We start from the raw sequence: 21,315 nt of genomic DNA on the forward strand, positions 1-21,315 counted from the left end.
TGGTGAAAAGCTGCTATCTTGTACTTTAAACATCTTTTTTATATATACTCCGTCAACTGTTAATCTTGGGGCCCTTAGCATCAAATACCATTTCATATCTATTATTGGGTAAAATGGTTATTTCCTGTCCTCTCTGTTCTTTAAATAATGATTTAAATTGACGATTTTCTAAATTCAGGATTGGCTTAAAAGTACCCCTGACTCTGAAATCAGCACACTGAAGTCTTTCCTTAGCAGAAAAGAACAGAACTCGTGTTACCTTTATTGCTGTTTTAAATCTGCTTTACTGTGTTTATACTGTACTTTGTAGGGTTTTTTACACACATTCTGTTAGACGAAGCTGCCCAGGCCATGGAGTGTGAAACCATTATGCCTCTAGCGTTAGCAGCTAAAAATACGCGGATTGTCTTGGCTGGTGACCACATGCAGGTGCGTGCCCTCTGCGTCATCGTCGTGAAGGGACTTCTAATTACAATTTCCTGTTTAATATTCTGTTCTCTAAAACATCCCTTGAAATTGTGCCATCCATTACAGTTTAAGTACTTCATCCCACAGTTTTGGATCTGGAGTGGAATGGAGGAGTCTATCAGTGCTTATAATTTTCATGTTTTGAATTTAAAGTTCAGATTTCTATAGGGTGAATAGAATAGAATAGAGTAGAGTAGAATAGAATAGAAAAGAATAGAATAGAATTCTTTTCTTTCTAAAATAAATTTTAATGATTCTTCCTACAGTTCCCCAATTCTTGTCCCTAACATTTGTTTTCATGAAGGGTTGATTTTTTTTTTTCCCGCCATCATAGGGAACAAAGTACACCTAATTCAAAATAATAGTCCCAATCTCAAAGAATGTGACTAATTTTCAATACCTATATATGACAGAGAAGTACACTTTTTCTATTAAGTTGCAGTTTGAAGTTCTTTCTCTTCTGCCGCAGTTGAAATTGAACCAATATAGTGGTGTAGCCATGAAGACATCCAGGAAAGAGTTGAATGTGGAGGAAGAAATTCTGTTTTGTTTCTTTGCCAAAAGTAGTTTAATTTTGTTCTTTAGCGATCAAAGGGATGATCAAGAGTGACTAACCTTATACTTTATGAGATAAAAAAATGTTATTTCACTAATTACTAAAAATCTTTTAGTCAGAGGCTGTGTATCCTTCCAGCTCACCATTAAAAAAAAATTTTTTTTAACGTTTATTTATTTTTGAGACAGAGAGAGACAGAGCATGAACGGGGGAGGGTCAGAGAGAGAGGGAGACACAGAATCGGAAACAGGCTCCAGGGTCTGAGCCATCAGCACAGAGCCTGACGCGGGGCTCGAACTCACGGACCGCGAGATCATGACCTGAGCCGAAGTCGGCCGCTTAACCGACTGAGCCACCCAGGCGCCCCTCAGCTCACCATTTTAAATAGCTGATCAATTTTAGTGAAATAACTGATTGACTCCCCCCAGTGATGCAATGGGTTGTACCCCTGAAGTTCCAGAAGTAGTAGCTGTTTATTATTATGTTGGAGGAGCCCTTTGTTGACTATAGGCTACTGTTGATAGAATGAAGTGAAAAGTTAGAAATTTTTAGCCAAGTTCTGTACAGTAGTAAAATTGTTTAGAGAAAATATTTTTGATTCTGCTTATTCCAGCATTGAGATGTAGTACATCAGAAGTTTCAGCATAATGGACTGTTTATAAGTAGGTTATACAAATACTACTTGTGTATTTAGTTAAATTTTCTCTGTATGTTTGTCTGTTACAGCTCAGTCCTTTTGTTTACAGCGAGTTTGCCAGGGAGAGAAACCTTCATGTGTCATTACTTGATCGACTCTATGAGCATTACCCTGCTGAGTTTCCGTGTAGGATCCTCCTGTGTGAGAATTACCGCTCCCATGAAGCTATCATCAAGTAGGTGTGAACTGCCCCTTCTGTGTCACCCTTCTTCTGGTGTGGTAGAGGAGAACTCAAAATGGCACCGTTACTAGGGACCGTCTATTCCCGGCACAGTTATATGGTGTCCCCAGTGTTGGAAATTATGTTAAATTTTATTTCTGTACCAGAATACCTCAAAAGTCAGCTGCAGTTTTTCACAAAGTAGGGCAGTCCTGGAAACTACAATTTTATTTATTTATTTTTCTTTTCTTTTCTTTTCTTTTCTTTTCTTTTCTTTCTTTCTTTTTTAAATATGAAATGTATTGTCAAATTGGTTTCCATACAACACCCAGTGTTCATTCCAACAGGTGCCCTCCTCAATACCCATTACGCACCCTCCCCTCCTTCCCACCCCCCATCAACCCTCAGTTTGTTCTCAGTTTTTAAGAGTCTCTTATTGGAAACTACAACGTTAAATTCTACCAGTTATGATATTTTTCTGTGACTAAATATGTAATACGTATGTAAAACTATGTCATGTAGTAAACAGATATATTGACATACTGATTTGCTTTTATGTCTGGTTATGTTATACAAAGGAATCTGTTATAAAAAGGAAGGAAGGAAGGAAGGAAGGAAAAACCATGAAACTTAGTCATAAAGTTTTTAAAGTTTTCTATTAAATGTAGTATGCATCCATAAAACTAAAAATATCATAAGTGACAGCTCAGTGAACAGTCACAAACTGAACACACCCATGTAACCGGCATCCAGATCAAGAAACAGAATATCTGGAAGGCTCCTTTGTGTTCCTTTTCAGTCATTAACCCCACCCAAAACTTCGTGTTTTAAAGTTTAATAAAATTATTTGAGTCAGTGAAAACAATTTTTAGGATTCTCTGAAAACAATAAGATACAAAAGTAAATTTAGACTTGAGTATATCTTTTATCAATGTCTTAAAATGTGATTCTCTTTTTATTATTGCCAGTCATTTTCTTCAGTCAGTAATAAATCAAATACTTGCTATCTTCAGCAGGAAAAAGTATTCATTTTACATTTGAAGACTTGAGTGTCCTTCAATTCTGTGTTTCGGGGTCTATGTGTCTTTGTGTTTGCATGTGTAAGTAAATGAACCATGTAAATAAAAATACGTATTAACCAAGAAAATAAACTAGCTTGCAATTTCCTCATAGAGCAAGCTTTTCATCTAGTATTGAACTATTGTCATTTCTTCCTTTTCTTTCTGTATTCTGGCTTCATACCTTGCCAGATCAATTCATTTAGCAATGGTATACCAGGAGCCTACCCTGTTGTTACTGCTGTGGTTACTTTTGGAGAAAATCTTGCCCTCATAAGTGTTAAATTAATTATGGACATAAAGCAAAATTATTAGAATTGACTGATAATTTTTTTTATGGGTGGAATTAATTTTGATGATAAATTACTATGAATGTATGTATGTATGTATGTATTTTGGTCTTTTTTTTTTTTTTTTTTGCAGTTACACCTCTGAGCTCTTCTATGAGGGCAAACTGATGGCCAGTGGAAAGCAACCAGCACACAAGGATTTCTACCCACTAACTTTCTTTACAGCACGAGGGGAAGATGTACAAGAAAAAAACAGCACAGCTTTTTATAATAATGCAGAGGTACCTAAGTTCTTCTGCAGATTGTTAACGTTTTCTCAATTACATAGTTCGTTCTTGTTGAGTGTTTAAGATTTGGGGTTGACATCTTATTGTGTGTTATTTGCATGAAAGTAGTATAGGACGTTTATTCTTTCTGTCTAACATTGATTTGTTCATGATGAACCCCCTGTGGGAAACAAAAACTGATTCACATTTTGATTACATTTGATTTACATTTCTTTTAAGATTTTATTTTTAACTGATCTCTATACCCAATGTGGGGCTTAAACTCACAACCCAGAGATCAAGATTGAGACTCACGTACCCCACTGACTGAGCCAGCCAGGCGCCCTTTGATTTACATTTCTTATGACAAAATACAAAATATATGACTTTGTTCAGAAGAAAAGCCAATATTATTTTCATATAATTATTAGTTAGCCATCTCAAATAGACTATGATTATATTTCATAGTGCATACTCAGATGAGTCATCGTTATTTTTTATTTATTTTTTAATTTTAGAAAGAGGGTAAGTGCAAGCAGGGCAGAAGGGCAGAGAGAGAGAGAGAGAGAGATTTTATTTTTGAGAGAGAGAGAGCACGAGCAGGGGAGGAGCAGAGAGAAAGGGAGACAGAATCCAAACAAAGCAGGCTCTGTGCTGTCAGCACAAAGCCTGACTTGGGGCTCAATCCCACGATTCTGGGCTCGTGACTTGAGCTGAAGTCAAGAGTCAGATGCTCAACTGACTGAGCTATCCATTTGCTTCTCAAATGAGTTATCATTTTGGGGGTGGCTGGGTGGCTCAATCAGTTAAGCGTCTGACTTAAAAAAAAATTTTTTTTTAATGTTTATTTATTTATTTACTTTTTAATTTTTTTTTTTTCCAACGTTTATTTATTTTTGGGACAGAGAGAGACAGAGCATGAACGGGGGAGGGGCAGAGAGAGAGGGAGACACAGAATCGGAAACAGGGTCCAGGCTCCGAGCCATCAGCCAGCCCAGAGCCCGACGCGGGGCTCGAACTCACGGACCGCGAGATCGTGACCTGAGCTGACGTCGGACGCTTAACCGACTGCGCCACCCAGGCGCCCCAAATGTTTATTTATTTTTGAGAGAGAGAGAGATAGAGAGAGATACAGAGCACAAGCCGGGGAAGGGCAGAGAGAGAGGGAGACACAGAATCTGAAGCAGGCTCCAGGCTGCAGTTAGCGCAGAGCCTAACACGGGACTTGAACTCACAAGCTGTGAGATCATGACCTGAGCCAAAGTTGGACACCCAACGGATTGAGTCACCCAGGCACCCCAAAAGCATCTGACTCTTGATAATGGCTCAGGTTGTGATCTCAAGGTTGTGAGACTGAGCCTTGCCTCAGGCTCTGCCTTGAGCTTGGTGCTTGCTTAGGGTTCTCTTTCTTCCTCTCTCTGCCCCTCCCTGACTCGTGTGCCTGCATGCAATCTCTCTTTCAAAATAAATGAATAAACTTAAAAAAAAATAATAATAACAAGTCAGACTTGAATTGCAGAGTCACGTGCTCCAGGATCTCCAGGGAGATCACACAGGCCCCGATGACAGTGTTGCTAAGCTATTAGGTGCTATGTAACTTGTATGGTTCTCTTGCAGTTTTCTGACTTTTTAGGTGCAGAGAGAATGTGGGTAATATGGTCAGATCAGGCAGCAGACTAAAACCTGGTGAAGACTTTTAGGGCCAGCAGGCCAGGGACCCTTGGGTTAGGTTCTGGTTGTCACGAGGGAGTAGGGTCTTGGACTTCAGGAAACCCAGAGGAGGGCATATGCTTGTTGGTCATTAGAAGAATGGTTTCTGGTCTGTGATCTCCATTTCCCTTTCTTCTGTTGAGTCCCATGCTTTACTCATTTTATTTACACAGAAATGGGTCTTACTATGTAATAGTAATTCATCTTTCCTTTTAAAAATTGATCATAGGTCTATAGTTAGAAGTCAGTACAAGAAAGTCAACTGCTGTTAACTGTTCAGTGTAGGCCTTCCTTCTGCAGCATGGAGCTGTGGCAAATGGGATCTGATGGTCACCAGCTCCAAAACCGCCTAGACTAGCTTTTTCACACCAGGGAGCTCGATAGAGGAGATGGGAACTGCCCCTCAGCTGCTAAGACAGCCTTTTCTGTGACACGGAGCCGTGGGGGGCTGGGTGCAGTCCCTAGCTTGAATGCCCTGGCCTCCCTCTTAGTGTCTGTAGACTTTGTTGAATAAATGCTTCTCAATTAATTTCTTATAAACTCGTTAATCAGTCTCCAGAGACTATGAATGATTGTCTGCTAATTTTGACCAGCTTCACAGCTGTCTGTCTGGGATAGAAGTTTCCCCAGCTCCTCATATCACCGTTCCGAGTCTGTGTATTTTGACCGCAGTTTTATGCATCCCTTCACAGAGGGATGAAGTGGGGAAATGGTTCTGTATTGCTCAGCGGTAGGAACTCTGTGTATGTGTTTGGGGTTGGCGGTGGGTGGTAGACGTGTCTCCGCAGCTTTCATCTACCCCCGTATTTAACCAAATGGGTAAACCTAGGTTTTTCTTATTCCTTATTGCGGTAGACTCCGGCCCGCCTTTCTTACTCCTTGTAGTGAGTCTAGTCTAGGTCTTTAGTCTAGTTTACTTTTCAGAAACCTTGGACCATCTGCACATCTGAAGCACTTGCTATTAAATCGTTGTCACAATGGGAGACTCTAGTCTCTATCTCTGGCATTCATTGACTTTGTATGTGGCAGTGTGGACTGCCTCCTGGCCGATACCCTCAAGTTCTTGAGTAAAAACTGTCAAATTTTATTTGGCTTATTTCACATTGTAAATTTAAATAGATATTATTACCAAATAGTAAATAAATAATGTATTTAAAAGGCAATTAAAAAACTTTCTTCTCTATGCCCCTAGAGTCTTGCCTGACCCTCTGTTGAGCTTACCATTTACGTACGCGTGTACACGCGTGCGCGCACACACACACACACACACACGCATATATATATATATATGATATTTTTTAGGAGTCTGTTTTCTAAATATACAATAATCTCTTAGCAGGCAGGGAACATGTTTTATTAATCATGGTATCTCCCACTTTGCCAAGCATTGAATGTGTTTGATCAATTTGTTGTATTAAAATACACTGAATTACACTAAAAATCATACTAATAATCCAATAAGTAGAGTCCAGAAAATTCAGTTGGGTAAAATGTGGTGTTACTTTATTGCAAGGTTAAGGAAATGGCTTGGGCAAACTTGTACTACTGGAAGGCAGTGAGTTGTCAAAGTGTCTCTTCAGTCCAGATTTGTCTTAGTCCCAGCTGTGGTTTGATGTTAGCTGTTGACTGCTTTGCTTAGTCGTATCAGTGGGGGAAGGGGACAGTGCTAGGTCTTGTACTGCTGAGAATTAATGGTGGTGCTGACTCTAGGAATCTTCTGGTTGGCTGTTAATTTCACTGACCTGACCTGGAGTGAATGGAGTGAGAAATACCGGGACTTGGTTCTCTGATTCCCTAGATGGGTTGCTAGTTTCATGGCCCTATCCCTGTCCTCCTGTTTACATAGGAAATAGAACCTGTCCCCATTTAAGATTGGAGGCTAAGAGCACCTGGGTGGCTCAGTTGGTTAAGCGTCCAGCTCTTGATTTCGGCTCAGGTCATGATCTCACAGTTCATAGGATTGAGCCCTGCGTTGGACTCTGCACTGACAGTGCGGAGCCTACTTGAGATTCTCCCTCTCCTTGTCTCTGTGCCCTCACTCTTTCTCTCTCGCCAAATAAATAAAAAATAAACCTAAAAAAAAAAAAGAATGGAGGCTGAAGGGTGAAGGCCACGTATCCATTACATTGTCTCTGATATTCATGTTTTCACTGGGTGCATTATTGTAGAATTTTACTGTTGGAAATGTACATAAAAATTTTCTTTCTGTGTTCGTATCCGCAAAGCATTACTCCTGTTTAGAGGTAGTTTTTATTTTATTTTATTTATTTATTTATTTTTATTTTTAATGTTTGTTTATTTTTGAGATAGAGAGAGACAGAGCATGAGTAGGGAAGGGGCAGACAGAGAGGTAGACACAGAATGTGAAGCAGGCTCCAGGCTCTGAGCTGTCAGCACAGAGCCCTACACGGGGCTCGAACTCACGAACTGTGAGATCGTGACCTGAGCCGAAATCGGACACTTAACCGACTGAGCCACCCAGGTGCCCCTAGAGGTAGTTTTTAAATGACATTCGCTAAAATGGCATCCTTTATACACGTGTTTCAGTTACTGTATTCTTTCCTCCAAACACTTCATAGCTGTAGATGCATCTGTGTGTTTCTTTAAAGGTCTTCGAAGTGGTGGAACGTGTGGAAGAGTTGAGACGGAAGTGGCCGGTAGCATGGGGGAAGTTGGATGATGGCAGTATTGGCGTGGTGACTCCGTACGCTGATCAAGTGTTTAGGATACGTGCTGAACTTCGGAAAAAGAGATTATCTGATGTTAATGTAGAAAGGGTGCTAAATGTTCAAGGTAAGGATTAATCGAAATGAATTAAGTTATTCAGATGCTTAAATCCCAAAGTGTGTACACATTTGATTTTTAACCCCCAAGATCTCTTTTCTGGACAAGCAACTGTATTTATTTCATACCGAGTTCTTTAATGCCAAATTTGACAGTTAAAGGTCAAGCTCATTTACATGTTTATTACATTTTCATATCCAAATAAAAGAAGTAGGAACAAATGGAATTTCCAGTGGCCATAGTTGTGTGAATGCCACCCGCTATATCTGTATGTGATCGTCACAGTCACAGGAGCGTGTGGCACCTACCGTCTTTATACTGTAGCGGAGGACTGATTTGTTCGTAAAGATTTTTGAAAACGTGTACCCATCAAGCACATTCTGTGTACGTCCATTTTTAAATCCATTTTTTGTTTTTTTGTAAACATTTTTTTATTTTTGAGAGAAAGAGACAGAGGATGAGCAGGAGAGGGACAGAGAGAGGGAAACACAGAATCGGAAGCCGGCCCCAGGCTCTGAACTGTCAGAACAGCCCGACGTGGGGCTTGAACTCACCAGTGGTGAGGTCATGACCTGAGCTGAAGTCGGATGCTTTACTGTCTGAGCCACCCGGGCGCCCCAAGGCACAGTTTGTTTTTATCCGTAGACTTTCCTAAGTGAATAGTTACCAGCAGCTCATTTAAATTGTCTTCATGTAATCAGTTGCTGTAGAGTTTCTGCTTTGAAATATACGAAGCAATAGTATCAGATGAGTGCTGGAAAAGGTCAGTACAATTACAGTTTTAGGTTTCATGGGAATAACAGTTTTTAGAGTCTAGGGACAAAATAGCTCCACTATACCATGTGTTGTCCAAATCCCACAGAATTTGGGTGTGCATTTAGAAGGAGTATTACCAGTAAGCTAGGATGCACCCAGAGGAGACTTAGGATAGGTAATGGTCTAAAAACTGCCACTTAGGAGTCAGAAATGGTTGAAAGAACTAGGGTTGTTTGGCCCAGAGAAGAGAAGAGTACAGATTGGTATTAAATCTGTATTCGGAGATTTGGAGATTTGTCACAGAATGAGGGAATAGATGCGTCGCTATAAGAAAGAGCATAATAAAAAATGCTGTGCAAACTAGACTCGACAGGGCTTCCTTATGGCATCAGCTGTGTCTGCCTTGGTCTGTGAGAGGCTAGATGACCCCGCTTCAAAGAACGGTCCTTGTATTGAATGGCACCTTCGATGAGATCATCACTAAGGCTGGCTCCAGCAATAATATTTTATTAAATTTCAATAAAATGTACCATTTTAACCATGTTTTATGTGTTCATTCTGAAAGTGTCTCTCCAGTTTAAAAATACATAAAATGCCACAGTTCATTGCTATTAAGTACATTCACATTGTTGTGAATGGCATCCGTGCCGTCGTCTCCAGAACTCTTCTCAGCTTGTAAAACTGAAATTCTGGCCTATTTCCTTCTCCCTGTTCTACCTCCCTCCTCCCTCGAGCCCCTGGCAACCATCATTCCACTTTGTCTATGAATTTGACTACACCAGGTACCTTCAATAAGTGTGGCCATATGGTATTTGGCCTTTTGTGACCGGCCTGTCTCATTTAGCGTCGTGTCTTCAGGGTTCATGCATGTTGGAGCATGTGTCAGAATTCCCGCCCTTTTTAAGGCTGAATAGTGTTTCATGGTCTGTATATACTACGTTTTGTTTATCCATTCGTCTGTTGCCGGACGCCTGGGTTGCTGCTTCCTTTTGCCCCCGTGACTAATGCTGTTAGGAAATATCTCTTCGAGATCCTGCTTTCAGTTCTTTTGGGTGTATACCCAGAAGAGGAGTTGTTGGGTCATATGTCAATTCTATGTTTAATTTTAGTTCTGCGTTTTAATTTTACGTTTAATTTTTTTTAGGAGCTGCCGTACTGGTTTCCGTAGTGTTTTACATCCCATTTTACATTCTCACCTGCAGGACACGAGAGTCCCAGTTTTTCCACATCCTCACCGACACCTGTTATTTAGCAATAACGTTTAGAAACTAAAATGCTTTTATTATATCAGTGGCTGAAAATAACAATCTTAAGCGTCTTATTTATTTATTTTTTATAGGAAAGCAGTTCAGAGTTCTGTTTCTTAGCACAGTACGTACAAGGCATACTTGTAAACACAAACAGACACCAATTAAAAAGAAAGAGCAACTGCTGGAAGATTCCACAGAGGATTTAGATTATGGTTTTTTATCTAACTACAAGCTTCTCAATACTGCCATCACAAGAGCACAATCTCTGGTTGCTGTGGTGGGTGATCCCATCGCCCTGTGCTCTATCGGAAGATGCAGGTAATTACGTGTTCCTGATTAAGACATTAAAGGGGGAAATGTAGAGTGATTTGTATTCCTATGTGTACATTTATTCATCTGACCTCTTGGCTAATTAAAATCAAGTTCAATCTTACCTCATACCCAGTGGGAATACAAACATATATTGTTCTGGGTCTATTCATTGTACTCATTATTACGTATTCGTTCATTTAGTCGTCATTCGGCAGATGTTTCCTGAGCGCCTGCTATGTTCTAAGCACTCTTCTAGCCACTGAGGATTCAGTGAACGAAATGAATAAAAATCTTTGCTTTTATGGGGCTTACATTTCATTAGGGAGGAGAGGAAGAATGAGAATAAAGTAAGAATACCATGTCGTTTTTTACATGGTAAGTTCAGTGGAAGAAAAATAGAGAAATCAGAAGGGTGCCACGGTGGGCTGGGTTGTGATTGTACACGGCATGGTCAGAGCACCCCTCACTGAGAAGCTGACTTTGAAGCGAAGGAGTGAGCTCTGTGGGATATCTGGGGTGAAAATGCCCCAGGAAGAGGGGGCAGCTTGTGCAAGGGTCCTGAGGTGGTTTTGTGTACGTATGTATCTTTGATGGAAACTGAATTTTATAAAATTGGTACTTCATTTTTTTCCCTTCGTTATTGTGTTAACTTTTTTTGATGATTTTCCTTCTCTACTTATTTTCTCTCGGGCCTTCTAAGTATAAATGTTCTTTGTGTCTGGTTAATCCAGAGGATCTTAAAATTTAGAGGGGTTAGGAGTGGTTATAACTTGTCTCTAGATAGTGTTGTTAGTAGTCCTTAGCTTATAGTCATAAGGAACTATTTCTATTAAAACTAAAAGTTATATACCAGCTAATAGGAATTTTAACTGTTTGAAGCTGGTAATAGAAGACTTTTGTCATTGTAGTATTGAAAATTATGTTACTATTAACAAACAGTTGAACAGAAATTAATATATACTTTATGAAAAAGAAATATACTAAGGATTATTTAAAGTTGTGTAAGTACTCTGGGATCTGTCACAGTGAGTTCAGACAATAGAGATATAGACAGTGCTGATTATGCCCTGGGTCATTATTTCTCTTTGATGCGTTAGAATTAAAGTAGAGCTGTTAGGCAGTGGCCTTTTTTTTTTTTTTTTCCCAACGTTTATTTATTTTTGGGACAGAGAGAGACAGAGCATGAACGGGGGAGGGGCAGAGAGAGAGGGAGACACAGAATCGGAAACAGGCTCCAGGCTCCGAGCCATCAGCCTAGAGCCTGACGCGGGGCTCGAACCCACGGACCGCGAGATCGTGACCTGGCTGAAGTCAGAGGCTTAACTGACTGCACCACCCAGGCACCCCGGCAGTGGCCTTTTTAAACCAACTTTTCTACTGCGATATAGACATGGCAGCATTTTATTGTCTGTTTTCCTGTTTCAGCAAACAGGAAAGAACAAAAAGGATTCTCTATAGGAAGGGAGACCATTGGGACCTTTAATCATAATCATAATCATAATCATAATCATCATGTGCATGTATTCAAGTTTAAGACTTCCAAAGAAGTTAATATACTTTATAGGGGAAAGCTATTAACAAAGGAATCGAGTAGTTTTAATTTATGGTTAGGTTATAAAGAATAACCTTTTATTTTACAAAAAGGCACAAAACTTGAATGGTCCATGACTTACTTATGCATAGCTAAACAGTCCTGTTGTAAAGTATCTTTAATTTCATATTTAAAAATTTGATTGACATCCATTTTTAACCACTAAAAAGCTGGATAAGGGAATAATATATGAATTCCAAGTTACAAGTGAATAAACTGGGTATAATAATTTGACTTCTTTCCTGAGAATTTTAGTTACTTTATAATTTGTTAAAAGCGTATTTGGCTAGAATATTGCTGTGATATTTTACCATTTTTGTTTATATTTATCATTTGAAAAATGTGAAAAAAATCACATACAGTTTGATTGGAATTTAATAGATTAAAACACATATAAAATAAGGTAACATGTATTTAAGAAAACACTGTGTTGGGGAATAAATAGGTATAAAAATAGTCTTGAGCCAAACTTGTTTTGGGCTCTCTTTATAAATACCTCCAAACCTTTACCAGTGTGAGTGTTATTTTTTTAAAGCCATTATCCATTTCTATAGAGTTGTATTATGCTGTGAATTGCATGACATCAGCATTTTTCACCACTTCTCTGACATAAATTGTTATTTTCTCAGAGCAGATAGGTAAATAATTCTTTCTGAGGCCAGGCTGTCAGAATAATCTAGGGCTAGATAGTTTTTAACTTGAAGCCAGGCCTTCTGGTTGCTTATTTCTTACTACTCAACTGGAGTGTATTAAGGACTGTAAATTATTTGTAAGCTAGGCAGAATATTTTCAGAGAGGTTAAGTATATTGTTTAGGGAGACAAAAATCATGTGACTTAATTTGGACTGCTGATTATCTGTGTTATTCGGACAGTTTAATCACGGTTCTAGTCCAAGAGCTAATAGTTGAAGTGCATGGGTATTTGAGCTTTAATCTTTCTAATTTCATTAGAAATTAATTTAATCTCACAATACAAGTAAACTTGGAGGACATAGATGATTCTTAGGTTCTATGACCACAGAGGAGTGAATTCTTTGTAGTTTATGTTAATCAGGACTCCCTTCCCCTACCCCGTCCCACTCAGTATTTGTGAAAAACTGATGATATTTCCAAATATTGATTAAGCTTCCAAGGAATGATTATTGCGTGTAATATACGAGTTTAGAAGGCAACCATTATATAATCTTTTTTGTTGTATTTTTATTTTTGTTTAATTATTAACAAATTTTTTTAATGTTTATTTATTTATTTATTTATTTATTTTCAACGTTTATTTTTGGGACAGAGAGAGACAGAGCATGAACGGGGGAGGGGCAGAGAGAGAGGGAGACACAGAATCGGAAGCAGGCTCCAGGCTCTGAGCCATCAGCCCAGAGCCCGACGCGGGGCTCGAACTCACGGACCGCGAGATCGTGACCTGGCTGAAGTCGGACGCTTAACCGACTGCGCCACCCAGGCGCCCCATTTAATGTTTATTTTTGAGAGAGAGAGAGCACAAGCAGGGGAGAGACAGGGAGAGAGAATTCAAAGCAGGCTCTGCACTGTCAGCACAAAGCCCGATTTGGGGCTTGAACCCACGAACCATGAGATCATGACCTGAGTTGAAATCTGAGGCTCAACCGACTGAGCCACCCCAGTGCCCTTTTTGTTGTATTTTTAAATAGAGTTTCTCTATTAACCTGAAATGAAGGTAGTGAACTACCCTTTCCCCAACTCGCCAAACCAATGAGTATTAATATAGTAGCTGCTGTTTATTGACAGCTTTCTCTTGCCAGGTGCTAGGTCAAGTGCTTTGCACACTTAGCCTTGTTCAGTCATCCCAGCAACCCTGCAATGTGGGAATTTTATTTGCATTTTAAATGGGCTGCCTGATTCAGAGTTTAAATTACTGCCCAAGGTCGTATACCTGTTAAATGGTTCACTCAAACAGATGTCGCATTGACTTCAAAACCCAAGCTCTTCTTGGTGGGTTACCCTGCCTTTCCCAGAAAGTGATGAATATGCTTGTATAAATCTACACTGAGTGGGGAGAGCCAGAGAAGATTTGTACATTTCTCCAAACCATGGTGTTCAGAGAAGGTCTTCCTTTGAACCAAATTACTTCGTTAACAAATTCCATTTACTCAGTGAGATGGAAACATATTTCATATGTATGTAGAGGTGTATGTACACATACTGTATAACCTGAGGATATCAAGTGGTTTTTCAGTGTTTTTTTTTATCAGTGATCCTAGAAGCAAAGTTAGCATAAAAACAAAACCATACTTTGTTCATGCAGTGATTAAAGTAAGGTTATGTTCTTTGAAATACTTGTAATTATATTACGATATAGAGACATATTTGGGTTTTCTAACCCAAATTGTTAATAATATGTGAAAATTTTAGGGAGGCGCCTAAGAATCAGTGGAATCTGTAAATAACAAGAGCCTCTCTCTTCATTCTGAGAGTAGTTGGAAGTTCTCAGGTGATCTTTCACTTAGGTGTTCATACATCCATACTTCGTATTTTACTGAAGTATTGGGAGTTCAAGGGCTGTGTCAATAGTCTTTGAAAGAGCCTTCATGAAGACAGGAAAGGAAACTTTTTAACTTTAAGAGTTTTTGAAGGAAGAAATACTCTCAAAGTTTAAAAGTGAGAAACGGAAGGAGGTATAAATTTTATTGGTGCCCTGTTTTACACATGAGGAATCTGAGCTACAAAGAGATTAAGTTATTTGATTGCCTCACTTTACAGCTACTGAATGACAGAGCCGTGACTGAAACCCCAGCTGTCTAGCTCTGGAATCCATGCGCTTGACCACTTTGCCATGTCAGTCAAAGGATGAGTGAGATTTAAAGTGGAGATTTCGGGCTGCTTTTGGAGCTGCTTTGACTTGATTAGCTTATTGTAAGTGTTTAGGATTCTGAAATGGTATCCTTTAGCTCTCAGACTGTTTGTTTGAGATCTCTGGGATCTTGTAGGCAAAGACTCACTGAGCTACTAGTTTCTTGTGAACTGTGGGGTCATTTGAAGGTTCTGCTCAACTCAGTGTTAATTCAGCTCCTGTTCAGTGCAGTTGAGGTCAGTGACAGTGGTCAAGGAACAGGGTATGGAGTTTAAAAAGGAGCTGAAACATAGAACGAGTTCTAGCATCTTGGGTACATAAGCTGGAAATGGCGATTGTTATAAAAAATTGGTATTAAAAACTGAGAGCAAAAGCCAATCCGTTCACTCCTTGTTTTGCTCTGTGTTGAATTGCAGCCCAAGACGAAACGCCATTTTATGAAACGGATACTTTATCAATTAGATCAGAGAAACTTCTTTTGAATGTAGCATGTAGAATCATGTTGAAAGTATTCATAGAGTTGAATATTGTGGCTTTTTAAATCGAAAGGGTGGGAAAGTTTATGGATTTTAGCTCTTGGGTTTTTAGGTCCTGAGTGCTATGTTAAAGATCCTTCCTTAGCTGTTAGACTGTGAGAAAAAAGCCTTCTGATTCCTTCAGAGGTGTTCTTAGGAATAAAAATAAAGGGTAGCTTTTGGTTTGCATTTCTTAGCAACACATACTTCCTGCAAATGAATGACTGTCTTTTAACCTTTATGTCTTACTGTCAAAAATACATACTTCATATTTTGTGGTACTTGTACTTTTTCTGTTGTTGGCATGCAGGCCTGAAATTTTTCTGGACCCATTTCTTAAACTTACCTTTAAAAAAGTAGAAAGGGCATACATAAGAGAAACATAGTCCAGAATTAAACTCTGCAGAGTTTTGTGAATATATTAATAACCCGATTCCCGTTCACATACTGACTTTTATAATATAAACCTTTTCATCTGTGCTTCGTGAAGCCATCTTGATTACTTCTGTCCACAAGGATACCAGCTTGGAAAGAAACCGTATCATATATCTTTCATAGCATAATAACACATTATTTGAACCTCATATTAAAGATAGGTATGCATATTTATAGTCATGTAAAATTTAAAAATTATGTTGTCTTTTGTAATATGTATTTATTATTTTTAATATTCAGAGATCAGATTGCCAACCTGTAGGAAAATAGTCACACAGTTGCAACAAGTTTTGAGTGTATTTTTCTCCTTTCGTATTTATTAATGTGATTCGGAAATGAATAATCAACATTAAAATTGGCATTCCAACTTCCTCTGTTTTTCATACTTAATTTAACTCTCGTAGTCAATGTTGTAAGTTGTGCTTGTGACAAGCATCTGTTGAGTAAGAGAAAAATATAGGAATAGCTAGTTATTTCTTAAGAATCTTCATGAGGAATATCTACTTTGTGGCTCAGATTTATGTCCTGAGTTGGCTTTTCTTAGTCATCCAACACCAGGCTACTTTGTCCCCATAATTCAAATTAGTCTAATTTATGTGTGTGTCTGAATTTGTGTATGTGTATAATGTATGACTATGTCTGGAAGTACAAATCATCTGTAAAATGAGCTGGCGTCAGTTTTGAAATCCCTGGTTATTATGTGGATAACAAGACTGTCATTTTGGACTAGTGTGGATAATTGAGCATTGACCACATTACTCGCATTGATCGGCCAAAATTAATTGGGAGCATAATTTGTATTTTCCACGATATTAGACACGACTGTAGTTTTGCAATGAAACTTCTGGAGTCCTGTGATCTGGTGGAAAGATTATACCTGAATCGTAGCCAGGTGAACGTTGGATCTGAGGATTTGGGGTGGGAAGAGGGAATTTGAAGCTCTCTTTAGCTGCTTATGTTCATTTCTGTGATCTCATCCGCTGAAATTGTAAAATGATCTTGTAAATCTTTTCTGTAGGAAATTTTGGGAGCGGTTTATTGCCCTGTGTCACGAAAATAATAGCCTACACGGAATCACTTTTGAACAGATCAAAGCTCAGCTAGAGGCTCTGGAACTCAAGAAGACGTACGTGTTGAATCCACTGGCACCTGAATTTATCCCCCGGGCTCTAAGACTGCAGCATTCAGGAAATACCAACAAACTGCAGCAGTCACCCCCCAAGGTAAAGCCTGTTAATGGACTTGAAGAGGTTAAAGGGAGAGAACAGCACAGAAGGGTAAAGGTTTGTTGGGCTGCAAGTTACTTCAAGTACTGGAAACGAAGGTTATATTTGGTAGCAAGTAGTTTCTGCAAGGAACTTGTCTAGTTTGGACACGTAAGTGAACATGTGGCCGTTAGCCGTGCTTAATGTCACAGTGCTTCTCAAGAAGTTTTCAAGAACTTCATTGCTTCTGGAGTCCTGTGCATAATACAGCCTCCCGGTCCTCCCTGCTGATAGGCTGATTTTAGTAAGATGTGAATAAAACAAAGCAGTTTAAAGGACTGTCTCGCTCATTAAAAGCATGCCCTTAGGGCATATTATTTATGAGGAATAATATTATATAACATTGTTTGTAGAAAGCAAATAGTTCTAACCCTTTGTGGGTGACCAGTTCAAGTGCTATTTGACACAGTGAGAAGATTTGGTTGGCCTCTTGAAGATTACTTTAACTGATCTGCCGACCCGTATTGTTGTGTAAGAAGTAGTCCATCAGAGGGAATGGAGGTGGGTCAGCCAGGGCCATTTCTACTTTTGAACCATAGCTCTTTTGGGCAGAGACAGCTGGTTTATTTGCTACAGTGCCTGAAAAAAAAATGCTTGCACTTACCATAGAAAAGAAAGTTATGAGAACGGCACGTTTAGTATTTGTTCTGTTGTTTTGCTATATTTGCAGTCATCAGCATGGTATTCAATTTATTGACATGAATTAAAAGAACATGTCAGTTTGGGGCTTCATTTTATTTATTTATTTATTTATTTATTTATTTATTTATTTATTTTTTTCAACGTTTATTTATTTTTGGGACAGAGAGAGACAGAGCATGAACGGGGGAGGGGCAGAGAGAGAGGGAGACACAGAATCGGAAACAGGCTCCAGGCTCTGAGCCATCAGCCCAGAGCCCGACGCGGGGCTCGAACTCACGGACTGCGAGATCGTGACCTGGCCGAAGTCGGACGCTTAACCGACTGCGCCACCCAGGCGCCCCTGGGGCTTCATTTGAAAAGCGTAAAACCTTGGGGCGCTTGGGTGGCTCAGTCATTTAAGCGTCTGACTCTTGATTTCGCCTCAGGTCATGATTTCACGGCTTGTGAGTTTTAGCACAGAAACTGCTTGGGATTCTCTCTCTCCTCTCTCTGCCCCTCCTCCTGCTCCCACTCACATGTGTGCTCTCTCTCAAATAAATAAACTTCAAAAAAATGAAAAAGTAAATCCTAATGTAAACAGTAATTAAGTAAACAATAGTTAATGTTTTAATATCTTGAAACTCTCTTGGTTAAATAGGTATTAAGCTGAGAAGAGAACTTCTGTGTTACTATACTTTGATTATTATTAGTTTAATGAAAATGGACCTATGGTGCAATAATGCTTTCGTGATTTGGGATTTCCAGGGGATTAAGCATTTCGCATAAATGAATCTTCTAGGTTTCTAAAGCTTAAACTATAATAAATTAATAATCAACTTACTTATCAAATAGTTAAGTTTCTTCTGTGTGCCAGCTGGTATGTTCAGTACTGGAGAAGCATAGATAAGCACATAAGCCCCCGAGTCCTCTTGGAGAAGATGTTGGAGGGTAGTGGTGAGCGGAGAGAGGTGGATTCAAGGCATTTTCCACCACAGAGATCTTGTTTTTAGGAATCCGAGTGGATGGGGGTAGTGCTCCACTGGGGAGACATTTCAAGAACTAGAATATAAGCTCCATTACGGCAGAGATTTTTGCCTGGATTATTTACTGCTCTAGCCTCTGTGCTGCAACAACGTCTGGCTCCTCATAGGTGGCTTATAAGTATTTTTTGGATGAATTAATAAAGCTTAAGAAAGAGCTGATAGAAAAGACCAGAGGTATGAGAGAACAGGTTCTATAGGGACCAGCAAGGAGTATAGGGTGTGTGGGGAGTAGGGAACCCAGGTCGAAACTTTTACATTTTCCGTTTTTTTTTTTTCTTTTTCTTTTTAATTAAAACATTGCAAAATCATTAGACCCTTTGCACATTCGTAACTACAGTAGAGTAAACTCTTCTTACTGACTTGGGAATGTAGGAATCAACTTATGTACGGCAGGTGCAGCTAAATTGAAGCCATGGAACCGCATGTGTATGGACCCTAAGCAAGACCCTGCAGTTTGCTTTTTGTTTTCGTTTGAAAGGTGAAGAAAATATATGTTTATTCCACTTGCTCTTCTAAAACCATAAACTCCCTGAAGACAAAAATCCTGTTCTATATACTTTTTATGGCCCCTAGTGCCTACCCCACTCTTTGCGTATAGTGGGTGCTCAGTAAGTATCTGAGAAATCAATGATGGTTATGATGCATCCAGTAGAGTGTAGCATGGCTTTTTTCTTATAATTGAGAGGATTGTGTAATTAAAGGCCAAAGCAGCCATCTTCCTGGTGTTTCTTTTTCTTTCCTTCTTTCTTTCTTTCTTTCTTTCTTTCTTTCTTTCTTTCTTTCTTTCTTTTAAATGTTTATTTACTTATTTTGAGAGAGGGGGAGATCTTGAGCGGGGGAGATACAGAGAGAGAGGGAGAGAGAATCGGGGCAGGGCTCAACGCAGGGCTCCATCCCATGAACCGAGAGATCATGACCTTAGCTGAAACCAAGAGTCGGATGCTCAACCGACTGAGCCACGCAGGTGCCCCAGTTAGCAACTTAATCTTAATCATGTCTCATCTACAGACCACCCCTGCCCCCCGCCAGATATGCACACTGAAAAATTTTGAAACAAATCCCAGATATTTTATATCATGTGCTAGAGCCTTTGGATGAAGTGGGGTTTATTGCCAGAAAAGAATACTATTTCTGAAAATGTGATACTGAACCGTACAATTTCTCCTAGAGTTTTCCTTACTGTTTAAGTTGTAACACAATTCTGTGCATAAGAAATATTAAAAATTAGTATTGTTAATGTTAGACTACAATTTAAACCCCAATGAGATTTCTTGTGGATAAAAGCATCAGAAGACTGGACGACAGTTAAAAGTACTTTATATCCTGCTTGCTCAGGGCTGTGTTTGGCAACAAAACACCCTGTGCCGTTTAGCAGTCATATAACTTTATTCTCTGAACAGGTCACTTCTGTGATGGTGTTAGAGAAGGTACAGAATGTTAGGGGGTCCAGGAGCTGGTGGTCCTGATTGGCCCGCCATTGCCTCATTTTCTGCAAGCATCATTTATAGCAAAGGGCCTGTTTTGTGGGCACCTGCAGGATTAACATGTAGAAAAGCCGTTTGCCTGTCTTCATTCTGCTTCCTCCTAGGGCATTTGCTGGGAGCAACATTTGGAAGCTTTGCCAGCATGGAACAAAGTCATTTACACACATTACGCACTATAGAGACTGGTCAGAGGATAGATAATATTCAGAAATGGTTTCTCTGGAAAGACCGTAATATTATATTGTAGCATTTAGTTTGTGAGTTGTCTTTATCATCTGTCTCCTGCTGCTTGTGTTGTGTCTCACTGTCCAGACATCAGAAAACGTGTCCGTCTTTGTCCTTTGGTAGCCTCAGTGCCCAGCTAGGGGTGGACAGGTGTTGGGCCTCGTTAACATTTGTTGAATGAGTAAATGGAGAACAAAGAATGAGTGAAAAAAAAAATATTTGAAGAAACAAATAGTGGAGTAAAAAAAATAGTCCTTACAAAATATGTGATATGGGGCACCTGTTTGGCTCAGTTGGTTCAATGTCTCGCTCTTGGTTTTGGCTCAGGTCACGATCCCAGGGTCGTAGGATTGCGCCCCACATGAGACTCCACACTGAGCATGAATGAAACCCACTTAAGATTCTCTCTGTCTCCCTCTGCCCCTTTCCCCCGCTTGTGCGTGCTTTCACTCACTTGCTCTCTCTCCCCCCCGCCTTCACCCTTTCACTCTGTCTCTCAAATTAAAAAAGAAAGGTGTTATGAACTATATTTGCTTATAAAAATACCTTTGGTATTCTACCAAAGGTGTACATCCTTTCTGAGATTTATTAGCAAACTTTGGGATTTGTCACTATGGAATGACTTTTATGCATAGCGCTAGCTTACGGCTACATTATTATTTTGTTTATAAGCTACCAAACGCTGTATGATTTTGTATGGACCAAGTACCCTTACTGCTCCACAGCTGCATGCTAAGTGCAAGCATCCTGGAAAAGTGTTTCCTATATTGAGCTGTACAGTGTGCTGAATTACGCTTATAGAAGTGCCATATTTTCACATGATAGGTCCCAAGTTGCTTTTCGGTTTAGCATATCCCACAACCCAGAGGGTTGATGTCATTGCCTGGCCTGCTTCCAGCTTTACAGTATTGGATTACCCTAGACTGTGATTACTCTTTGGATTGGTTTCCTATTGTTGCTGCAATAAATTGGGACAAACATAGTGACTTAAACAACACAAATTTA

General features: G+C 39.5%; 1 protein-coding gene across 7 annotated transcripts in view; it reads left to right on the forward strand.

Moving 5' to 3' along the window:
- The window catches only part of HELZ (helicase with zinc finger), a 162,970-nt gene that overhangs the window by 88,044 nt on the left and 53,611 nt on the right, over positions 1-21,315 (forward strand). For all 7 annotated transcript variants that reach the window (XM_047831645.1, XM_047831648.1, XM_047831646.1 and 4 more), the window contains 6 exons: positions 311-429; positions 1,751-1,896; positions 3,363-3,510; positions 7,815-7,998; positions 10,085-10,313; positions 16,691-16,895. In XM_047831645.1, the coding sequence (XP_047687601.1) occupies positions 311-429; positions 1,751-1,896; positions 3,363-3,510; positions 7,815-7,998; positions 10,085-10,313; positions 16,691-16,895 (1,031 nt within the window). The remainder of the gene's footprint in view (positions 1-310; positions 430-1,750; positions 1,897-3,362; positions 3,511-7,814; positions 7,999-10,084; positions 10,314-16,690; positions 16,896-21,315) is intronic.

Source organism: Prionailurus viverrinus, chromosome E1, assembly GCF_022837055.1.
Source record: "Prionailurus viverrinus isolate Anna chromosome E1, UM_Priviv_1.0, whole genome shotgun sequence".
In the NCBI taxonomy this organism is placed as follows: domain Eukaryota; kingdom Metazoa; phylum Chordata; class Mammalia; order Carnivora; family Felidae; genus Prionailurus; species Prionailurus viverrinus.